Source organism: Prosopis cineraria, unplaced genomic scaffold (assembly GCF_029017545.1).
Source record: "Prosopis cineraria cultivar Desert tree isolate PC_DT_omini unplaced genomic scaffold, ASM2901754v1 PC247, whole genome shotgun sequence".
Classification (NCBI taxonomy): domain Eukaryota; kingdom Viridiplantae; phylum Streptophyta; class Magnoliopsida; order Fabales; family Fabaceae; genus Prosopis; species Prosopis cineraria.
In genome coordinates, this window is record NW_026555574.1 from 1 (window position 1) to 23,088 (window position 23,088).

A 23,088-nucleotide genomic window follows, 5' to 3' on the forward strand; every position below is an offset into this window, starting at 1 on the left:
AGCAGCGCATAGCAAACCACAGCCTAGGAAGGTGATGGCGACCGATGCCGTGGCCTTGTGACAAAACCTGCCAAAATACCCACAAGCTGAGCTCCAGAGTGTGGAGTCGTTCCCCTTCTCCGCCAGGTACAGAGCTTCCGTTGACACCGAGCCAGCACCAGAATTATGTAAGTTAGCAACTGCAGCCAACACAAATAAACTCACTTTTTAAACAACCCTTCTTGCTGACTTGTGTCCGTAGTTCCTTCACATGTGGTGGTGATTCAGGAGGTATAAAGTGAAAGAGATGTTAATATCAAAGTAAAAGGAGGGAAAGGAAGAGATGAAATGACCTGGTCAAGCAAAAAGAAAGTCCAAGCTCGAGACATGGTGGAAGGGCGAGGCATAGCAACAATGGCTGCTGAAATGAGTGAGTAACCTGCACAGATACCATTGGCATGCACCAGATACCTACGGGATGCAAATTAAGAAGCTTGTTTCATCATCACAGTATATTTCTCATCTAGATCTTAAGTCAGAAAAAAAAAATCCTAATTATGAGTCCTGTTTGTATTTCCATGTTGGGAGTCCTGAATTTAGCTTTTGTCCCAAAGATCAAGAAAATTAAAATCCCATATTAAAACAGTTGCAATTTGTGAATCTGCATAATTCCTGTGGTAGTATTCTGTAGGTATCTAAATTGGTGATGTGTTTATGCTTGTGATATTTTGAATGATTATGATGCTGTGATGAAGAGTATGTATGAAAGAAGATGAAAGAGAGAGGAGAGGAAGAAACCTGAAGGCGCCAAGGTCAGTGTAATCCAGAGAGCCATAGTCGTTGGCTTGGGAGTCGTTGAGCATGAGGACAAGGGCTGCAACGGAGAGGCCGATGGAAGGAGACGAAGGAAGGTCTCAGAAGTACGAAGGGCAGAGGAGTTTTCATCTTCGTCGTCAGCCCTCACAGGCCTTGCTGCTGCAACGACGCTACTTTTCTCCATGGCTGAGGTCTCACGAGAAGAAGAAGAGATAAATGGTGGTGCAGGACAAGGAGGTGAATAAAAGTAAGGTTGAGTTATTATAAAAAAGGGGTTCGGGAGGCAGTTGAGGAGGTGGGCGGAGCATTGAATGCCATTAAGGCGAAGGCGAAGAAGCCACGCATTCCCAAGGCACATAGATAGACCACAGACGACCGACCTCTCCTTCCATGCTCCATGCTCCATATCGCCCGTTGCTGCTCTCTCTTTTAGCCGATATATGATCGTCTGCTATCAGATAAAAGTATAAAACTATTTGCTTTTTATATTATCGGTTTTATTTTTTAAAAAAATATAAATATGTTATCTATTTTTTTAATTATCAGTTTCATTCAGAACAACTGATCAATCTTTACAGTTAATTGGTTGATTTGAAGTAACTCAACTTTTTTAATTTTTCGATTTTCTTACCTTCAATTATAATTTTGGATTCGAACACCTCACTTTTATGTTTTATAATGATATCATATTTAAAATAACTTCATATTGTTTTAAAATGGATGGATTTGATGGAAAAAAACATAGGTGGATGAAGTTAGTTATAAAACCTTTTTTTTTTGATTAACATTAAAAAATTGAGATAAGTTAAGTGAACGTATGATTGACAATTCAAATTTGATTCGTAAATATAAATTTATGATAGAAACCAAATTCAATGCAGTTGGTTATTTTGTTGCCAACACCACCCTTTATACAATATAATATATATATATATATATATATATTACAATAAAATTATAATATATTGAAATATAATTTTGTTAAAACTAAATAAATGTAGTTTCATTTGTTATTATCCCTGTTAAAAAATTTAGATATTTTTTAAAAAGTTAGATATTCAAAAATATAAAATATTTTTAATATTTAATATATAATTAATGTGTTTTTTAAAAGTTTCATAATAAATAAGTTATTTTATATTTATTTTAAAATAAAATAATATATTAAATAAAAATAAATATAAAAAAATATGGTATTAATTTAAAAATAAATAAGTATTTTATTAAAAAAAAATGAGATGCACACCTATGCAAGGAACACGCTGAGAAAAGAAGATGGAGCACGAAGTTCAAACTTCAAAGTCACGACCATTATTAAGGGTGACGAGCGACACGCTCACCTTAGGCTCCTTGCACAAGATATTGGTTAATATTTCCCGATTTTCAAAAAAAAAAGATGAAATATTATTTTTTTACAAAAAATTATTCTATTTTCATTAAATAGTTTATATAGGTGTCTTTATAATAATATAATAATAATAATAATTAAATTTTAATACATTATTTTTAAAAATACTAATAAATGAAGGAGAGTATAATTGAAAAAATAAATTTAAAAAGGACAAGACTTAAATACTTAACCTTATATATTTAATAAATTTTTATTCAATAAATTAAAATAAATGAATTATAATGTTTAATAATATTAATAATAAAAATTTGTTAAATAATAAATCTTTATTAAAAATACACATGTTTTGATTTAATAAAAATCATCACGTCAAGCGTATAAAACTAAATAACCAGTTTTTTTATTTTAAAAAATATTTAATACCATATATTTTAATCATATAAGGGTTTCAAAAGGTATTCCATGACATGATACGGAGGGAGTAATCAACAGTTCACAGTAAAGAGGCAAAACAGAGAACGAACAAGGTTGAAGCAATATTTCTTTGCACTCGAATAACGCGTATTTTAAGATTTTGATACCAAAGCCTTCACGAAAAGCAAGTGAGCAAGCAGGCAAGTACGTGCAATTATTAACTTTCTATAAATGAAATAAAGGTCAGCATTCAGCATATGTTTAGGTTGAAAAATTTACAACTAACTTTAGAATCAATTAAAATTAATAAATTAAGATTAGAAAAAAAATCTATAACTTTAACATAATTTATGTTCAAATTTTTTTAAAAGTAGTTGAATAAATTAAAATTTATTTGAATGATTTAATTCAAAAGTCAATTTAGATGTGTAATAACAAAAAAGGACATAAATTTTATGATTTTTTTTTGTGATTAATTTGACATTTACAAATATTAAAATTAAATTACAAATGTATTTTTTAAAAAACATATAATTAAAAAATCTAAAATAAATTGATATAGCCCTAATATTAATTATTTAATTATTTTTATATATTTTTCTTTTCATCTGATTAGCAATTAAAAACGGATGCACTGAAACTGAACATTCAAGGAGAAGTTATTTTAATTTTAAAATAAAATTAAAATTTCACTGGGAAGACAGAGTTTCTATGATATTGCCATGTTGGGAAAACATTGATCAAATGGGCACTTGATCTCAAAGAGTGTGGTGTTTCAGGAGAGATAAAGCAGGAGAGAGAAGCTGACACCAAAACCCATTTTTTCTAGGAACGGGGTTTAATCAGCTCCTTTTCCCAGCTTCGATAGCAACACTCGTTTTCTCCAGCTGCTTGTTTATTATAATTATTTTTTCCCCTCCTGAACACGGGGAAGGGGCTTTTTATCTCTTAACTGAGGTTGCCAACTCAGTTTGAATTAATCTCAGTTAAGAGATAATCTAAACATAGACTCAATCTCACATTCTAATAAAGTTAACAAGAGGGTAGTATTGAGAATGTCTGTTTTTAATGAAATTGAGTTTTCATTGGGTCACAATACCTGTTGACTTTCTATGAATTTTTCTTTATAAAAAATCGAGACCTCGAAAAATGCTTAATGACTCTGTTGCAGTGTTGGGATGGTATCCGAGATAATTGTTGAAGCCTTTCATCAATTTTCATGTATGCCACGAACAAGACACCCACAAGCCGTAGTTCTAGTTTGGCAAACGGGGACCATCAATATGCAATCTTGACAATTCAAGTTGTGGTGGGTACCATTGAAAGTGCACAAACGTTTATCCTGTAGGCGGCTTATTCATCCTAACTTTCAACTTAACATCAGTTATGCTTGGATGAGCACCCTTGAAAATAGTATCTTCCATGGGATTTGGTCGAAGTCATGATACGTGGACCGCAAGGGATCAACTTTATGGCCCCCGCTCCACCTGACACCCTCATAAATGTGTTTCGATAAGTAAGCCCATCACTCGCGGACCCTTTGCCATCTGGAGTTTTCTTGTCTCTGTTACCTTTTTTTTTCATTTCCTCTCTACTATTTTAAAATAAAATCTAAACCGTTTAAATTTAATATAAATTAAATTTAAATAATCTATTTAAATTTTTTATTTTTATTTATATTTTATATTTATTAAAATTAAAATTTTTAATAAATATATTTTATTACCAATCAAAACAATCAGATTTAATTTGAAGGATTTAAAAATTATAAGTATAAAATACAAATCAAAATAAAAAATAAAAACTTTAAATCTAGATCATCTAAATTTAATTTGTATCAAATATAAACAGTTTAAATTTTATTTTAAGGTAATGGAGGAGAAATGAAAGTGAAGGATAATGAAAACAAGCCAAGTCCTCGCCCTTTGGTGTCATCCACTTAGACTAGAAATGAATTGCACTATACTATTCCCTCTGTTTATATATATATATATATATATATATAATTATATTATATAATTTAAAAAAGTTAGTTAATCATAATAATTATGTTTAAAAATAAAAAAAGTAAACTAAAATGCCCTATGTTAATCAATATAAGTATATATTAATTATTTCTTGTTAATGTAAATTATGAGGGGTGATTCAAAAAATGTATAACAAATGTTTATTGAAACAGGCGATTTTACTTATATAAAAATAAAAAAAATGATAGTTTCTCTTACAAATAAAAAATGAGGGCATATGTCAATACAAACAATATAATTTGTTGTAGATTTTATAGTTTATTTTAAATTTAAATTAAATATCAGTGATTGTATATGATATTCTAAACTTCACTTGACTTTAATTGAACATAGGCTGCGTTTAATTATAAACTGTCAATTTGTCTTATTCTTGGCATTAATGTTTTGGTTTTATTTTCGACATAACAATGTCATGTTTGTGTTGGTCAACACTCAATACAGATGCATTACTTCCCAACACTGAACGCGCAAGTAATCATAGGTGGCTAAATGGGTGTTTGGATTTTTTTTTTTAAATCATAATTTTAGATTCAAATTTAATTTTAACATGTGACAATGCAAGTTTGGCCCCGACATATTCAACAAACAAAGAATAACATGGATTATTAAATTTAATATTGCGTGATTCATAATTTTTAAAACTCCATACAGAATGCATGGGGCCGCATCAACTGATTTTCACATGCCCTCTACAAGTTTTGATATGTTTGAAGCGTATCCTCTTGTGTGACATGGATTCAAGTATAGCCTGTCCAGTTGCGACGATGATTAGTCAGCTTTACTAATGACGTGGCTTACTGCAGTGTTAAGTGGATGCCACGCACGCTTGGAACAGTTGATTGGGCTGAACTCAGAAGTGTAACTCATGGAGAAGAAGCCCACATAGTAACCACCTAGCTTCGAGTGCATTCTGCGATTTCGTTTTATTATATTCCCCCAATCCTAAATTTAAAAATATTTTTAAATAAAATCACACATATCAATAAATTTTATTAAATATATTTAATAATTTTATTTTTTTAAAATAAAAGTATAAACTTTTAAAAATATCTATCATTTCATATATTAAAAAGAGAAAAGATAAAAGTTAACCATAGAGAGAGAAAAAATGATATTGAAATCAGTATATTTAATGAGACATTAATCTATTTAAAATATTTTATATTTTAAAATGAAAAAAATTTTTTAAAATATTCTATAATTTGAGATGGAGGGAGTAAGATATGTATATAGTTGTATAAAAACATTTATGGTTTTCCGTTCTTGTCGTATTAATTTTCCCCCTTGGTTGTTTGTGTCTTGATAGCTACAATCAATGTGTGCAGCATACTTTTTAAAAATAAATTAATTAATTAATTTTTTAAACTCTCAATTTTTAATTTATTTATAATTCAATCTCTCAATTATGACTTACTGTGACTCAATCTTTTAATTATAATTCAGGTCCTTAACTTTTGAATCACTTATAATTTAATCCATCAACTTTTGTTTTTTTTTATGTTAACTTAGATCTCAAATTAAATAGCAAGAGGAGAAGATTTTAGAATAATATATAAGCATTTTCTTTATCCTTCTTATTTGATAAAAAAATTTAAAAAAATAAAAAACAAGTATCGCATTATAAGTGAATCAAAAGTAGAGGGATTAAGTTACATCGAGTTATTGTTGGGAGACTAAATTGTAGAAAGTTATAGTTGAGGAACTGAGTTATAAGTGAGTTAAAAGTTGAAGGACTAAAAAATTAATTTTTTTAATTAAATAAATTTTGTTTGAAGGGTTGAATATTAAAAAATATAACGTAATTTTAGTCTTTCAAGATATAATCCTTACTTTTTTTTCCAAAAGTGCCCATATTAAATAAATTACTTTATATTTATTTTAAAGTGAAACACCCTATTAAATAAGGATAAATATAAAAAGATATGATTAGCTCGAAGATAAATAACTACTTCATTGAATGTGAGATTAAATTAAAAATGCCTTATATTTTTAAATGAGGAATATATTTTTTGTTGGGGATTTAAATGGCTCTTGCCATTTTGTTTTCTCTGGTATAACTTGTTTGCTATTAGAGCTAAAAAAAAGGGCGAGCTTGGCCCTTAAGTTTGATTTTTCATCCCTTTTTGAAATTTAATCCTCACTTGAAAAGCTCAGGCTCACAAGTCCTATTTTAAAAAAATAAAATAAAGTTAAGCACTATAGATTAATTAAAATATTCTAAAATTCTTAAAAACAAAAATTCTCATAATTTTTTAAAAATTAAACAATACGCATTTAGAAGTTTAATAAGAAAATTTAAATATTAGTTTAAAAAATAGTTTATTTTTTTTATAAATATACAAACATAATAATTATAAAAAAAATATTAAAAAATTTATACTGTACACTGATATTTATTAAATTATATTAAATTAATTTTAAAATAAATTAAAATTAATAATAATATAATGCATATATGATCAGATTTCAGGTGAACAGGTCTTTTTTGACTTCAAACGCATGTTCTATCAAAAAAAAAATTAATAATAATATAATAGAGTTTAAAGGGTCGCTTAAACCTGAGCTCTTTTTTACAGAATTTATTAAAGTCGAGCTTTCAAACTCAATTATTTTAAAAAAATTTAATTTTAAAATTTATTTAAACATGACTTTTAGATCTCACCTTCATTCTCAACCTTATTCGCTATGCCATTTTCAGTCAAAGTTATATTTTTTGTTCGCGCTTATAAGTTTCATGACTCGTTACAAACTTGATATGTGATAGACTCTGGGTCGTGCGTTCGTGTGTAATGTGAAGTCTAACCAAGCAAGTGGCGCCATTCGCAGTCTGTGAACAGTACATACATATACGTTGAAATATCGATATGGGATGGTTTTTAAATTTGTTCATAGAATTAATAAGCTGTACTATAAAGTTAAATTTGACAGTGAGAATAGGACACGCTGCCGCGTGGCGAGCAGCTGAATGTGCTCGTTGACTTTGGCGTTAAATGAAGATGAATAAATAATAAAAACAGAGGTAGAGAGTTGAGAAATTATGGAGATGAGTAATGGTAATAACTTTGATTATGGGAGAGAAGAGAAATTGAAAGAGGAAGAAGAAGAAGGAGAGAGAGAGAGAGAAAAGGCATGCGCGGACCAGACCCCAACAACTTTTCGTTGACGCTGACCCTCCCCCCGTCCCTTTCCCTTTCCCTCTCCCCATTTACCCCGACACCCTTCGACGGCCCAACCGTTCAACCATTCTTTCAACTATTCATTAATTAATTAAAATTAAAGGTAACAGCACAAAATGTATATATTTTTATAAAAAAACTTAGATTTTATTAGTATAAGAATTATTATTAAAAATTACTTAGATTTCCAGCCGTGATAAATACTGCTCACTCGCTATTTGAGGTAAATTTTAATTTTAACTAACTTATATAATTTAAGAAAGTTAGTTAATACTGATAATTATATCTCAAATTCAAAAATTTAAACTAAAATACTCTTTTAATTAATATTTACTTTAATGTACTAATACTGTCAATTTATTAAAAGTAATTTTAAAAATATAATAAACATTTGTTGAAATTTATAATTTTACTTAAAAAAACAATCAAACATGTGACAGTAGTTTTCCATCTAATAAATATTTCTCTCCACTATTTTTTTTTATTTCACCGTTGATCCGTTTCAAATTTAAAATATTTAAATAAAATATGTATTTTTAAAAAATATCAAATCAATCACCAAGTTTAATTTAATAGCAGAAAAGCCAATTCCCAGTAGTATTTAGTTCCCCTCCCCTTCCGCTCCTTGTCTTTTTGCGAGGGTCCTGTCTCATCGTGTGCTCCCTCCCTCCTCTGTACTCTTTCTAAAAGCATTGACACGTTAGTTTTATTTATAAATTGTTATTAATTTTTTATTATTAATAAATGTTAGTATATAATAAAAATAAAAATAGATTTTATAAAAAAAATATAATTTTTATATAATAAAGATAAAAATAAAACTGAAAAAACGGTATGTAAAACTTGTGTGGATTTTGCTTAGAGTATCGGGTATGTTGAATTTATCTTAACGGGAAGATCATCAGAAATTCATACTAGTGCGAATTGATCAGGACAAAGTGACAAAGAACGACAAGGCTGGGGTGACATGGGGAAATAAACCCTATGCACAAGGTGCGTACGTATATTGCGTGTGGTGGAAGTGGAAGACAAGGATGAACAAGGCTCAAAAGAATAAGGCTCGGTATGCTGGAATTTAGAGCATGTAATTCAAAATGAATATAAAAATGAGAAAAGTATTTGTTTGATATGCATGAATATGGCTTCCACAATCCCACCAAGGAAATAAGTCGTGTTCCATGGAATTGTAACATCGATTAATTTTTAGAACAGACTTGTCTCATTTTCGACATCTCCACCCACCACCATTTTCGCTTGAGAAGATTTGCATTAGTGATGAGGCCAGAGACGGGTAATTTCCCTCACCATTGTTGAACTGCTCCGCTTCTCACTTTTCGATCTCCATGGAATCAGATTTTGTTGGCTTTTGTTATTGTACTTGCAACCTTTGGCGATAGTTGAGGATGCTATGGGTTTTGTTCTTTGTGGAGGCAGGATTCTTTTCAGGTTCTTCCTTTTGGAGCCATCTGGTCGGCGATTGAAATCCCATCGCCTCTGAGGAAGACGTTAGCAATGGCGGCCAAAGATGGTGATGACATAGCCATGAAAGGTGGACAAGGTGGGTGCCTTTGCTTTGCATATCGAAGTCTTCCATGGCTCCACCATTTCGATTTTGTTTTTGGTCCGGTGATTTCGGTTTCAATTTCTGGTCCAGTGAAATTGAACGCTGTTTCTAGCCTGGTGCAATCAAATGGCGATGGATAAGGGAATTTGGTGAAATCCAATCGAATGTCGTTTCTAGTTTGGTGGTGGACAATGGTTCTTCTTTGGCGGTCTAAATGGCAAGACGATAGCAATGGACGAAGAGCTCTAGGTCAAACAAAATTTACTTACTTGGGAATAAGGGCGTTTTAGTCTTTTCATATTTTAAATATTAATATTAAAGAAAAATAATTGAACATATTAAATATATTTTTAAATCACATGTCTGTTCCTATTTTTACATTCATATCAATTTTTATTTTTATTTTGATTAAAATCATTTCCAACATAACCAACAGGACCCAAGGAAGTGTAAGTGCATCAGACTTGAGAAACGATGGGTGTTTGTTTCTTGTTCCCTCCCCTTCGATTTGATCTCTCAGTGGGCGCCGTTCCTATCCCCCTCCCTTGTCCTTTCCCCCCCTCCTCCACGCGCCCTTTCTCCACCCCAATCACCACATCACCACCTTTTAGGCTTTTACTTTCATTTTCATTTTAAATTCATCAATAAATAAAATTATAATTCATATAATTTTGATTTAGTTTAAATTCCAACTATTCTTTCGGTCACTATTATTCAATTCTGATATTGCAGTTCTAACAACTTAAAATATTTGTATTTAATTAAATTTTTTAAAAAAAATTTAGTCAACATAAATTATATTTTAAAAATTAAAATTATAAGGTGTGACTTGCATCAAGTCAAAATCCAGTGACTAAATTTTATAAAGAAAGTAATTATTTTTTATTTCATTTCAATTAATATTTCAATTAAAATAGTTATTTTTAAATAAAATATGAGAGAAGTCCTAAAATTAAATATTAAATAATAATTATAAGTGATATAACTGTTATACTCATACTTCCGAGATTAATTCACTCATTCTCCTAGCAAAAATAATACTCTTTTTGTTAAAAAATATACAATATTGTTAATTAAATCTCAATCAATAAAATAATTATTTATTTTTAAATTAATCATATCTTATTATATTTTATCCCTATTAAATACTTTATAATAATTATAAAATCACTATCAATAGGATACTTTAAAAAAAAAATAATAATTATATCTTAAAAGATTAAAAATATTTTATATTTTTTAATATTTAATTTTTTAAAAAATATTTTATATTTTTAAATGAAAGAAGTAATTTTTTTTCATGAGTAAAATAGATGGCGAGCAGGTGACGCGCTGAGGCCATGAACTGGGATTTGAAGGCATCAACTTGACAACAGCCTCAAGTTGAGCAGGTTTTGGAGGACGACGATGGGAGACAAGCAATATCAAATTCTGGATAGGCGCGAATCTTACTGTTTCTCTTTAATGGGAAATATCAACCCCTCAATAACTAAAAAGCATGCACCCTTAATCTTATCCGCCACCTTTCAAACCTTTTTATTTTAAACCATCCGTCTCTTCTTTCCCTCCTTAACCTTTTCTTAATTCCATATAAAGCCTCGCTTTTGTGCCCCACCTCTTGGATGTGTCTGTTCCGTGTTCATGCCCATTTCGAGAATTCGGGTACCAGGTAAAAAGCTGAGCGCCTCTTATTTAAGGTTCCTCGCATCATCATTAATAGCCCCCCATTGGGTCTCCGAGAGTTCAAAGCTATGGAGCAGATGATGATGAACAACACCGCCATGGCCGGACCTGAAAGGAAGGCTCTTCCTGATTCTCCTTCCTCCTCCTCCCTTTCATCCATTGGAAACTCGAGCGTCTCGTCTCTGGAATCTGAATGCGATCCTTTCGAAGAAGTCAATTCTTCCTCTTCCTCTTCTTCTTCCTCTACTTCTTCCTCCACGGATCATCCTCTGGCAGCTGACCCCGCGCTTGACGTGTCTTCTCTGATTCAGCAACTTCCCATCAAGTAATCTTCTACTTCTTTCGATCTGGTTAATCTTCATGTTTCTGGCCGTCTGTCTGTCTGGTTCTGAGAGAAATCTCTGATGAAAAGATTGTGCCTTTTCTGACAGGAGAGGGCTTTCGAAGCATTACCAGGGGAAGTCGCAGTCTTTTACTTCACTGGCTAATGTGAGGTGCTTGGAAGATCTGGCTAAGCCAGAGAACCCGTACAACAAGAAGTTGAAGATGAAAGCTTGCAGAAAAAGCTATGGAGGAGGAATAATTGGCGACACAAGAATTTCAAAGAGCTCGAGGGTTTCTTGTTCGTCAATCAGTGTGAAAAAGGGCAAGCTCTAACCTGGGAATTACCAGCAGGCCTCCAATGCCTCCTCATAGATCCACTAGCACCACCGCCGCCGCCACCATTACTAGCCAAACTCCACTGATCGCTTAAGAAACCAAGGACTTGACAAATCTGTGGTTCTCTTTCGCTGTGTTTAGACCTAGCTAGTTTCAATGCATTAGGAATTAGGATAGGCGAGTTGGTCAGAGTCAGTGATTTCTGGGGAATGCACCCATTTGTACTCCTTGATAATGGCTCAGAGGAATTTAGAAATTTAAAAATATTGATATTTATAATTTAAAAGATTTTTCAGACTACTGCAATGCTCGGATATATTTTGAAAATGTGTGGTTTATCCTACTTTCTCGGAAAAGCATTGCTAGAAAATTCAACTTGATTCCGGTACACCAGAAAGAAGTGCTCCTTGAAATCTCCTACCTGCAGTGTTAGGAGTGAGACAGTGCATCGTGTTCTTGGAATAAATAAGTTGGTCATTATCGGTAGTTGTTTTTGGTGGAAGCCATGAATCAAACAGTGTCAGAATAGTTTAAATTTCCTTCCAGCGACTGAAAGGTTGGGTCAAGTTGATTGTTCCCGCGGCGGAGTTCGATACTCTTTATTCAAGAAAAAGATTGATAGCAACTTGGGCGGCAATTTGGATATGGATCATAGAAAAAGACTGGGATTGCATTAAAATATCTTCTACTTGTTTTTTAATTTTTTAGAGCATGCTTAACAGACTTTGACACAAGTTCCTAAAGGAAAAAATGCATCCGATTCTAAGCATGTTGATGATTACAGAACTTAGTATATTGTATGAATGTAATACCCTAACAGTAGTATGCCTCTTGGTTTTGGTGGGATGGGGACTATTATTATATATCAAGGTAGGGTTTGTTTGGAGCTGTTCTCTTAAATTATTTTTTTGATAGAACTTCTTAAAACATTGATGCTCCTACATGATAAAAATTGTAAAGACGGACTAATCCAGGTATCCAACTGCTCGAACCAACTAAACAACCCCCCAAAAAAAAAATTTCAACGACGCTAACCTCTGTCTCTGTTTTTGTTTGTTTTTGCTTTTTGTTTTTGTGTTTTGCCTTCTTTCTGGGCTCTTTTTAAGGAATCCAAGATTGCAATCTCAGGTAGAGGCGTTGGTTATAATGAAATCTATCCAAGTGAATAGATTCGCTGTCAATCCAATAGTGGTATTTTAATTTTTAACATTTTCCTATTTTTCTTTTAAATAACTGTTACATGTGTACTTTTGACTTTTTTTTTTGGTTTCTTTTAAGCCTAGACTCTTACTTCATTATTAAGTTGTAATTAAGTTGTAAATGTCAGGACAAGAGCATCTTAGAAGTGAGGAGAACAAAGTTTGAGTAAATGTCCAGCAATTCCAAAAGTACATGCATGAGTAAATTTGACACTACGTCTCAATATGAAATTTCAAGACATTGGATAAATGTTCCATATATATATATATATATTTCTTCCCCAACACACACAACTTCATCTAGTATAAGACTTATCTCCATATCAAATTAAATCAACTCACAGTCAATAGCACAACAGTAAAATATATTCCTTTCACTCACCCCCCCTCCTCCCATAGCCGATGTCTTTGTCCAGGTGAAGGGTGCATCTTTAGGAATAAACGCCACTTTGAGAGCAATATTTGATCGCTGGTTTAGATTTCAGTTAAATATAATAAATTATAAAAATAATTAATTAAGTAATAGATTTTAATAATAATTAATTATATTATAACGCAATTTATTTGGACACTAAAATTAATTTCAACTATACAAATTATTATAAAAGATATTACTTTTTAAAATTAAATTATTGATAAAGTTGTATTTAATATTAATAAATTTGTTAAATTTTATTGAAGAAGCAAAATATATTATTTAATAATAAAATTAAAACTATAAGTAACCTCCCAGAGCTTATTTCAAAACTTGATTTTGACCCAATAATTAATTATCATACAAAATTAAATTATTGATAAATTTATATATAATATTATTAAATTTTATTATGAATTACTGAAAAATTATTGACAAATTAATATGGCAAAATGAGAACCAAAAGCTGGTATGAATAGCTTGAAAAAAAAAAATCAATTTTAGCATGTTCAATTGATTATGGCAATTATATGCCGTTTGACTAATTTTGTTTTAAAAATCGATTAAACACTCAAAAATCGATTTTGGACGCAAAACAAACAGGCACTGAGTTGTTCTGCCAAACAAATGTTTAGGGACCAAAAATAGACAAAAAGGTCTGGTCGAAGTTCCAAACTTGCAAAACCGAATGAGGTATCAAACTGAGCCGCCTGAGTTCGGACTGGATTTCTGAACGCCCTCGCTTTAAAAATTGCAAAGAGGCTTGGAACCTGGTGCTGGCCGTCATAAAACTCACAGACACAGATTGTTGGCCAAGAAACAAAAGACAAGGAGATTGAGAAAATCGTACTGTCATTTCCGTGTGACAGTGAATATGAGTAGGAGTTTCGATTCTTTGGACACAGAAAAATCTCTGCTCAACGAGGCCCATCCATTCCTTCAAAAGCGCGACAAGATCATGGTTTTTTTCTTTTTTGTTTTTTGTTACATCACTTCACCCTTTTATTCTTTCACATCCTTGTCCATCAATTATCACAATAATTGTTTGCACTCTCTTTTACTGTTATGAAATATTTTTAAAATATTATGTTAAAAAATATAAAATATTTTAAATATTAACAATATTTTTAAAAAATACTCATTAAATAAAAATAAACATAAAAATAGTGTATAATTTTAAGACAATTAACAACTCGTTGTCGCTGCATATTTTGAGTATTTCATGTTTCCGTTGCATGGTATTTATTTTATTTTTTAGTTTCCACGTGGCCGTCCCTCTCCCAACAGATTCATCGTACATCTTGCTTCCTTTTGACCGCATTCAACGCTGCGGCTCTTCCAAGTTCCGGCCCCTTTGCGTCACATCGCCATTTGAAGTTGTCGGCAAAAGCATTCTGTGAGGAGAGCAATAGCACGTTCCGACTTCCAATGATTTAACAACTTTAAATTACTATATACTCCCCTTCGTCAATATATATATATATATATATACTCTTTTAATTTTTTTTATAAATTATTTTTATCAATTTCACTATTATTAATATAAAAAACAGAAATGATATAAATATATGTTTATATAATAAATTTAAAAAATAACATATTATTTTCTTATAAAGAATAATTTTAAAAATATTTTTAAATATTACATACTTCCTCTAGTAAAAAATATAAAGTATTTTTAATTTTTTGAGGTGTAATCATTGTCTTTTTTAAAGTACCTCTATTGATAACAATTTTATATTTATTATAAAATATTTAATAGGGATAAATATGAAAAAAATTAGAGTTAGTTTGATAATAGGTAACTATTTTATTAAGTGATAAAATTCGATTAAAAATATTTATATTTTTTAACGGAGGGAGTAATAAATTACACCATAACTTATAAATGAGATTGATATTAATAATTTTCTTTATATGATAATTTTTATCAATTTCATTAATATTAATATAAACATAAAAATGATAAAAAAATGATATGTTATTTTTTTCATGAGAAATAATTCTAAAAATATTTTTTAAATATTATTTAATAAATTACACTGTAATTTATAAATGAAATTAAATAACTCTTTTAAAATAAACCATATAAACGAGACCAAAGGAAGTATTTGTTTTTTTTTATAAGACAGGTTTTAAATAAAAGATAATTTAATTTATATTGAACGTTAATAAAATCAAAATAAAAAAATAGTTTATAGTTTAAAACTCCCTCCAACTCTCCTTCAGGTAAAAAAAATAAAAATAAAACTGCCTCTAACTCCAAAGCTTAAAGTTAGCACTAATTAAATAATTTACACAAATTCAAAAATCATTTATTTGCCATTAACGTGTCATAATTTTGTCTGTTTTCTTCAAATACCCCTCCTCTTAATATAGTAGGGAAATATTTTGTAATGAACAACTTATGTAATAAGTAAAGGCAGTTTAAAAAAATAATTGACGAGGCAGACAGAAGAAATTTAAAATTTAAAATCTTATAAATATGTCTAAAACAAAATTTAAAATATTATTAACTCTTGCATTCAGGTTGGAGAGTACATGTAAGTAACACACTAATGGGGAATAACTACAGTAAAAATGACGGCAATAATTACTTTTAAATATTCAGATTTGGTTTCTTATAAGCGCTCCACCAATAATTGAGAATCTTAATCATGTGTGCTTCCAAACGCACCTAATCCAACGCCAAATAAATGGGTCGGAAATGTATATAGACAATTCTTTAACTGTAGTTAAAAATCTAACTTACTAAGAGCCTCACGGTCAAGTTTTGTGATCGTCACCTTTATTTTTTTTTTCCCCACGATTTAAGTCTTGTATTAATATGACCACCAGGCCAGCAGAGGAAAGATGGATTTGGATTCCTAAGTGATTGGATAATGGATATAGACAAGAATCCGGTTTTATTTCAGACACTGACAAGGGAAGTTTGTCGTATGGAATAATTTTGTATGCTAATGTTACTCATGTCGTGTCACTTTTTTTAAAAAAAAAAAAGCTTAAATATGCCACATGGGTGAATACGAATAACATCTATGCACATGTAGAGATGGACAGATATCCCTCCCAAGTCCCAAAAGGTACAGAATTAGAAGGTAGAATTCAGATACACACAGACATGAACGTGAAAAATATATCCAGATGGAGATGGATACAGCTTTTTAAACAAAGAAAAAGAAGAGAAACCTCACGGGGTTATATCAGTTGGCTGAAATTATTCTAACTTAATCAAAGATTTTGAGTTTAAGATGTGGGTATGCAGCATTTTAAGCGTCAGGGATGTCAACCTCAAAAATTTCATGTCATGTCTCGATTAATATAAAATTATTGATGTACCTAAAAGATGGCCTATCCTAAAATATCGAGTGCTCATGTAAAAAAAACAAGTGAGAGAGAGAAAAGGAAAGGGTAGATGGATGCAGGATTAACCATCAATTATTGGACGGCTGTGTATGTGCATTAAATATCGTCCCGTACAGCATGTGAATCTGGCAATTTGACGTGGCTGACTAAGCTCCACGATAGCTTTGTGGGGCACAATAAACGAGAGCATTAAACATTGGTATCGTGCTAGCACTTCCATCCAGTCGTCATGTAAAGTTCATTTAACTCTGTTACACTTTGGATATGTTAATTAATATCTTTAAAATATTCAATTATTATAAAATATTTTTTTGATAAAGTTACACAGTAGATTATATATTTTACAATTTTATTTTTTAAATGAAAATATAAAATTTTAAAAATATTTTTCATTTAATATTTTATTATTTAAAGAATATTTAAAATAAAAAATATATATAGGAAGAATAATATAAAAAAAGTATCATTAATAAAATTTTATTTTTATCAAAGTGTTTTATATTTTAAGATGATAAATTTTCCATTAAAATATCTCATAATTTAAGATGAAAGTAATATAACTTTTTTCTATATATCTACTTTATTCAATTTTTATTACAAGTCACGTATAATCATTTCATTGAAGTCAATGAAAGATAATTAAGTTATTAATTTTATCTAAAAAAAATTAAAGTCTACTCTTGATTTTATAATTTTATATATGATTTTAGTTTGGTCTCTTAATTTTATAAAGTATTTTCTAAACTAATAAAAAATAAGCTTCCAATTTTTCTCATATTTAAATGAAAAAAATTAATTTGACATTACATTCTCTCTCATATTTTATGAGTTTAAAAAGCAGTAATATTAAAAAAATATAATTAATGCCCCATAAAGTGTCTTATATGAAGAGCCATCAATTTTTTTTTTTTGAAAATATGCCTCATAATAAGGATTAGAGAAATTGTTGAATATGGTGTTTCAATTAAAAAACTTTATCAATTACACTTTCTAATCAATACATTTTTAGAAAATCTTATTAATTATGCATTAAAAAAATTTAAAATGTCTTATATTTTTAAACATGATATGTCAAAAAAATTAATAGCCTTATAAACTATAACACCCCATCCCATGTTATAAACAATATAATATAAGATCGTGCATATCAATAAAGATCAATAATCACTTTTTACAAATTTAATTTTTTTAAAATGAATGTATAAACTTTAAAAAATATTATTCATTTAATATAACTTTAAATTTATCTACTTAATCATTGTGCTATAATCATTTTAATTCTCTCCTAACTTTAAAGTTAATATATTAAAATAAAATCACACATATCAATAAAATTTATTAGATATGCTTTATAATATTATTCTTTTAAATTAAAAATATAAAAACTTGGGAGAAGATCAATGAAGGATTTCTAAAATAATTTAGTAATAAACAGTGATTTCTAACGAGTAAACATTAACAATAAATCAATAAATTTTAAATTTTAACAAGTATCTGATCCAAGTTATTGTCTGACATTAAATTATTTTAGAAATACTTCCTTGATATTCTTCCTACAAACTTTTAAAAATACAATTCATTTAATATTTCATTTGTGAAGGAGTATTAGACAAAGAGAATATAAGGGTAATGTTAAAAAATAATAATTAATGAAACCTTATTCTTATCAAGTTATCTTAAATGTATTTTGTAAAATGAGATAGATATAGTATTTTAGGATAATGAAATACTTTTAAAATTATATCATAATTTAATACGAGTAGGGTATTAGATGGAGGGAGTAGCACCGAAAATTTTATACAGAAGTTGATTATTTCTTATAAATAATAGTGACTGTTCACTTTGAAGAACCATGTATAACGAGAAGCCATTAAGTATATATAGAGATTTAAAAATAGGCAGGTTTAGTTTTTAAAGGCCTAAACTTTGAAATCAAGTTTTTTAAATTTTAACTGAATCTTAAAACTTGGCTCTTATTGAAAAGGCTCAGGGTCAGGCTGGGTTCAAAAGCCCAATTTAAAAAAATTAATATTATAATTTAATATTATTATTCTAAAAAATAATTTAATTCAACGGCATAACATTTTACATTATAATTTAACTATAAAATTTAACATAAACTAAATCAAAGTCTCACATAATTTAGAAAGTGAATAGAATATTTAAAAGTCTTAATACATGTTAGTTGATGTCATCATAAATCACAACAAAGTTTCATAAACAAAATAAATGAGGCATATTGATATAACCCTCACAGAATAAGATGAGGGATTCAAATTTTTAAATCAAATTAAAATCTTAAAAGCGAGTATCAAATTGAGCTTTTAGATGTCCATGGCCTAAAAAAAAGTCTATGCTAGAAGAGGAATTATCTAAAAATAAGAAAATCAAAAGGCCAAAGCAATAAAACGCCAAAAGGGAGATACCAAGTCAAGAAATGTTAAGTCAAAAGATAAGTGGAAGAAACGAGAAAACTAAAGAAAAAGAGAGAGCGAGAGGGAGAGGTTGGGTTAAAAGATAAAGATAGCTACATAATTTAAAATAATTAAATGCTTAGAATTTTTATTTTTCATTTGCCAAATGGTACATTTTAAGGCAGGAGGGAAAAAAATAAAATAAGGCCTAGAGGGTCACTTGGCCAAGCTCCTTTTTTTTAAGGTTTATTAGGGCGAGCCTAGAAGCCCTGCTATTCTAAAAATTCTTTATTTGATGAACACAAACTTTTATTTAAATAAAGTTTTCAAGTCTAACCTCCCAGATTCAACCCTTATTTTTAACTATAAATATACGAACACCACACCGGCGATACAAAGAAAGACTATGAATGGTGAAAGAGAAAATAAAAAAACTAAAGTAACCATCTATAAGGTTTAAGCGAGACTCAATGTACCCGTGCTTCTTTTAAAATTGGAATTTTTAGAAAATGACTATGTAGCTTAATGACATGATGAACGTTCCTGTAAATAAGAGGTGACTCTGATGACTTTGGTCCCAATTGTAGCCAATCAGATTATGGGTTTGGTCTTGCTTTTAACCAGTTAGGTTATTGGTGCCTACCTCTCTGATTTAAAAATAAAAATAAAATAATTTTTAGATTCATGTTCTTTCTACGAAAATTTTTTCTATTGATATAACCTCGTCGTATCAGAACTGATTAGCATTCAATAGTCATGATATTGCGTAAGAACAATGGGGAATAATAAAAAATCTGTAAAAAGAAAAGCAATTTTTTCTCATGTCATAACTAATGTGATTTATTTCAGATTCCGCGAACACAAGATTTCACCATGTAATTTCGTAAATTTGTAATGTTAAATTAGGATACTAAACCAGAATATATTAAAAAACAATCTATTTTACTGACACCTTGCCATAGGGCTTATGTTTCTAATAAACATGATATAACACTAAAAATAAAAGATCACTTCCAATTCCAAAAGATTATGGATATCTACGTGTCATGACAATATTTATAACTGTTCAATTATTTTGCGTGCATAGGAGGTACTTTGATTTCACATGACAAGTATTTAACCCTTTACATAATGTCATAATTATGCTGACACTTGAAAAATATTTATACCAAAGTATACCAATTGTTTCTAGCCGCATCGCGCGAGATGTTTTTATGCTAGTTAGATTAAAATTTAAATTACGAGAAGGTCGTATACTATAAATAATTAAACATCGTTATATAAAAAGTTAAAAACAATGGTAAGTATTTTTTTTTTGTTACATCCTTTTACGGTTTTACCCAAAAAAACAGCGTTAAATTCCCCACTCTGCGTTGACCATGAGGAGGACTCTGCATGCTTCTTTTGGGGTGGGGACTGGGGGATTCCAAGTCATTTCCTTTTGGACCACATGACGTTGTTCTTGGCCTTACAAATGAGCCGTCCATATATTTTGACCACTTTTTTTTTTTATTCCGACCCAGTATCTCATAAAATTTGAAGATATTATCCCTTCTTATTTAAGCTAATCCAAACACTTCCAATATGAAATAGTTATTGTTAATGATATTCTCGCAAATGTCTCAAAAATATTTTTAATATATTTATTTAATACGACTGCTTATTTTAAAACTTAAACTTGAGATACTAGAATAAGTTAATTTAATTTTTTAATTAGTTGAATCAAGCACTATATTATATATTTTGACCCCTATCTTGAGGGTTTAGCCTTCATCCTCATTTTATTTTTAGAATTATAGGAATTTGGATATAGATTCACCCACTCCATAATTATCTCCATGGCATAATAATAATTGCTGAATTTAATTCAATGGTGCCAAAATATTTTCTATCTAATATTCAGAAAATATTAAATATTAAATTTTAAATTTTTAAAAGGAGCTGCTCACATTAGAAGTGTTTTAATTGTAAAATTTTGGAGAAAAATATAACTTAATAATTTTTAAGTGTTGAAAAAATTTAATGATTATAATTGAGCCATTCATTAAATAGACATATTTACGTCACTCACCAAATCTAAATTCAACACCTAGTTTTAGGCCGTACGTTTCTTCTCTTAATTATTCTTCTTATGCCTTGATAAAAAGTATCTGTAAAAATGTGTATTCTCTGAAAAAAATTGTATGCTTGTTTTTTTTTTTGGAAATCACTCTGATCTTTTTTTTTTTTACTCTGATCTATTTTTTTTGTTCTAACTTCTGTCAAATACACTTTTTTTTTAAAAACAAAACAAAACTTCCACGCAATAAATATTTTTTGGATGATCTCTCTGGCATCACTGAAATTTATGATGATTACGTGGCAAAGACTCAACTGAGGGGCAAAAATTCTGCATGGGTTGGAAGGTCTTTTGGTTTATGTGGCGGCTAGAGGGAAAATGCGAAGCAGCCTCACCAATAAAGGGTTATTAACGGCCACATGACCTAGTGGCAATTAATTTACTTGTACAATGCAAGGTTACGAGTTCAATTTCACCTACTATACCCGTCTAATTTTTTTTTTTTTTCAAACCACTAACACACACAAGCTCAAATGGAAAGAGTTGGAGTCCCTTTAATGTGAGAGTGAAAATAATGTATTTGGGAGAGGTTTTTTTTTTTAAAAAAATTAAAACTCAAACCGGTTTGAATTTGAATTAGCTGGAGTTGCAGGCTCGGATCCGAAATCCGAATACTGAGTGGTTTTTTTTCCAAGCCAAAAAAAAAAAAATCAAAAACAAAAACAAAAGCAAGAAGAAAGCAGAGGAAGGTGGGAGGAAGGACGTCCTAATAGAAACAGAGAAGGTGGCGGATGGATAGCGATGTCCAGGCCCAGGCTGTAAGAACAACGCATCTCCAACTTGTCTTATACTAAAGCGCCCCCACTTCAAAATATGACATCCTGCACCAACCCTTTTTTTGTCATTTCATCTTTCTTCGATTCTTGGCATGTTCTTTTCTTCTACGTCTAATTCTCACCTCTTGCTCCCACTCGTGTCATACCTAATATTCACGGCTGGGACGGTTGGATTATCATTTGAGAAGAAGGCAATCTGATTTAGAATCCGTTTGAATTTCAATTGAATATAATTAAGTATAAAAATAATTAATTAAATAATTAATTATAAAAATAATTAATTAAATAATTAATTTTAATTATAATTAATTATATTATAATATTTTAAATACTATTTTTTTAAATTAATTTTAACATAATTGAATATGTCTGGAGAATTTATTTAAAATCAATTTTAGTTGTGTAAATTATCATAAATGATATTACTTTTTAAAATTAAATTATTAATAACTTTATACCTAATATTATTAAATTTTTTAAATTTTATTTAAAAAGTAAAATATATTATTTAAACTATATATTTGATCAATTATAAAAATTTAAATTATATTAATATTAACAATTATAATTTACATAAATAAATAACTTAATATATCTTACTTTAAATAAATTTAATAAAAGAGAAAAATTTAATTCTTAAATACTAAATATCAATTTTACAATAACTAATGAAGATGATGATATATAAATTAATCTCTATTAACATTATAAATATGAGCCATACCTAACAAAGATGTTAAATACTGTCTAAAAATTTTGACAATATAAAAAATGTAGTAATGTAACAAATAATGAAAAATCTCTCTCTCTCTCTGGATAATTGCAACAATTTTTATAATGACCCTTAATTTTAAATTAAGTTAATTTTTTTTACTAATTAATATTTTATTTAAATTAGTTTTATAGCGAGTGTTAAATAGAAGGTAATGATTGATAGGAACTTATGCTAATAACTTTTTTGAGAATCTAAAATTTAAATTTTATTAAGAAAAGAAAAAAAAGAGAAGTGAATTTTATTTTATTTTTATTAAATTTTGTGCTTTTTGTATAATTTTTTTTCTTGAGCCTTTCTTATAATTTTTCTCCATACCTTTGTAATTCAAACATAAAAACTCACATTTCTAGCTTA

General features: G+C 29.3%; 1 protein-coding gene and 1 pseudogene across 1 annotated transcript; one reads left to right on the forward strand and one right to left on the reverse strand.

The window, feature by feature from the left end:
• Positions 1-17: 17 nt before the first annotated feature.
• LOC129296052 (CASP-like protein 2A2) lies at positions 18-1,012 on the reverse strand (the record flags this gene model as incomplete). Its single annotated transcript, XM_054934649.1, is given in 5 exon segments — positions 18-158; positions 161-179; positions 333-450; positions 778-871; positions 874-1,012. Coding segments are annotated over 5 exon segments (478 nt in total), but the record flags the coding sequence as incomplete, so codon positions are not given.
• Positions 1,013-10,935: 9,923 nt separating this feature from the next.
• On the forward strand, positions 10,936-11,970 carry LOC129296053 (protein OXIDATIVE STRESS 3-like; annotated as a pseudogene).
• Positions 11,971-23,088: the final 11,118 nt, after the last annotated feature.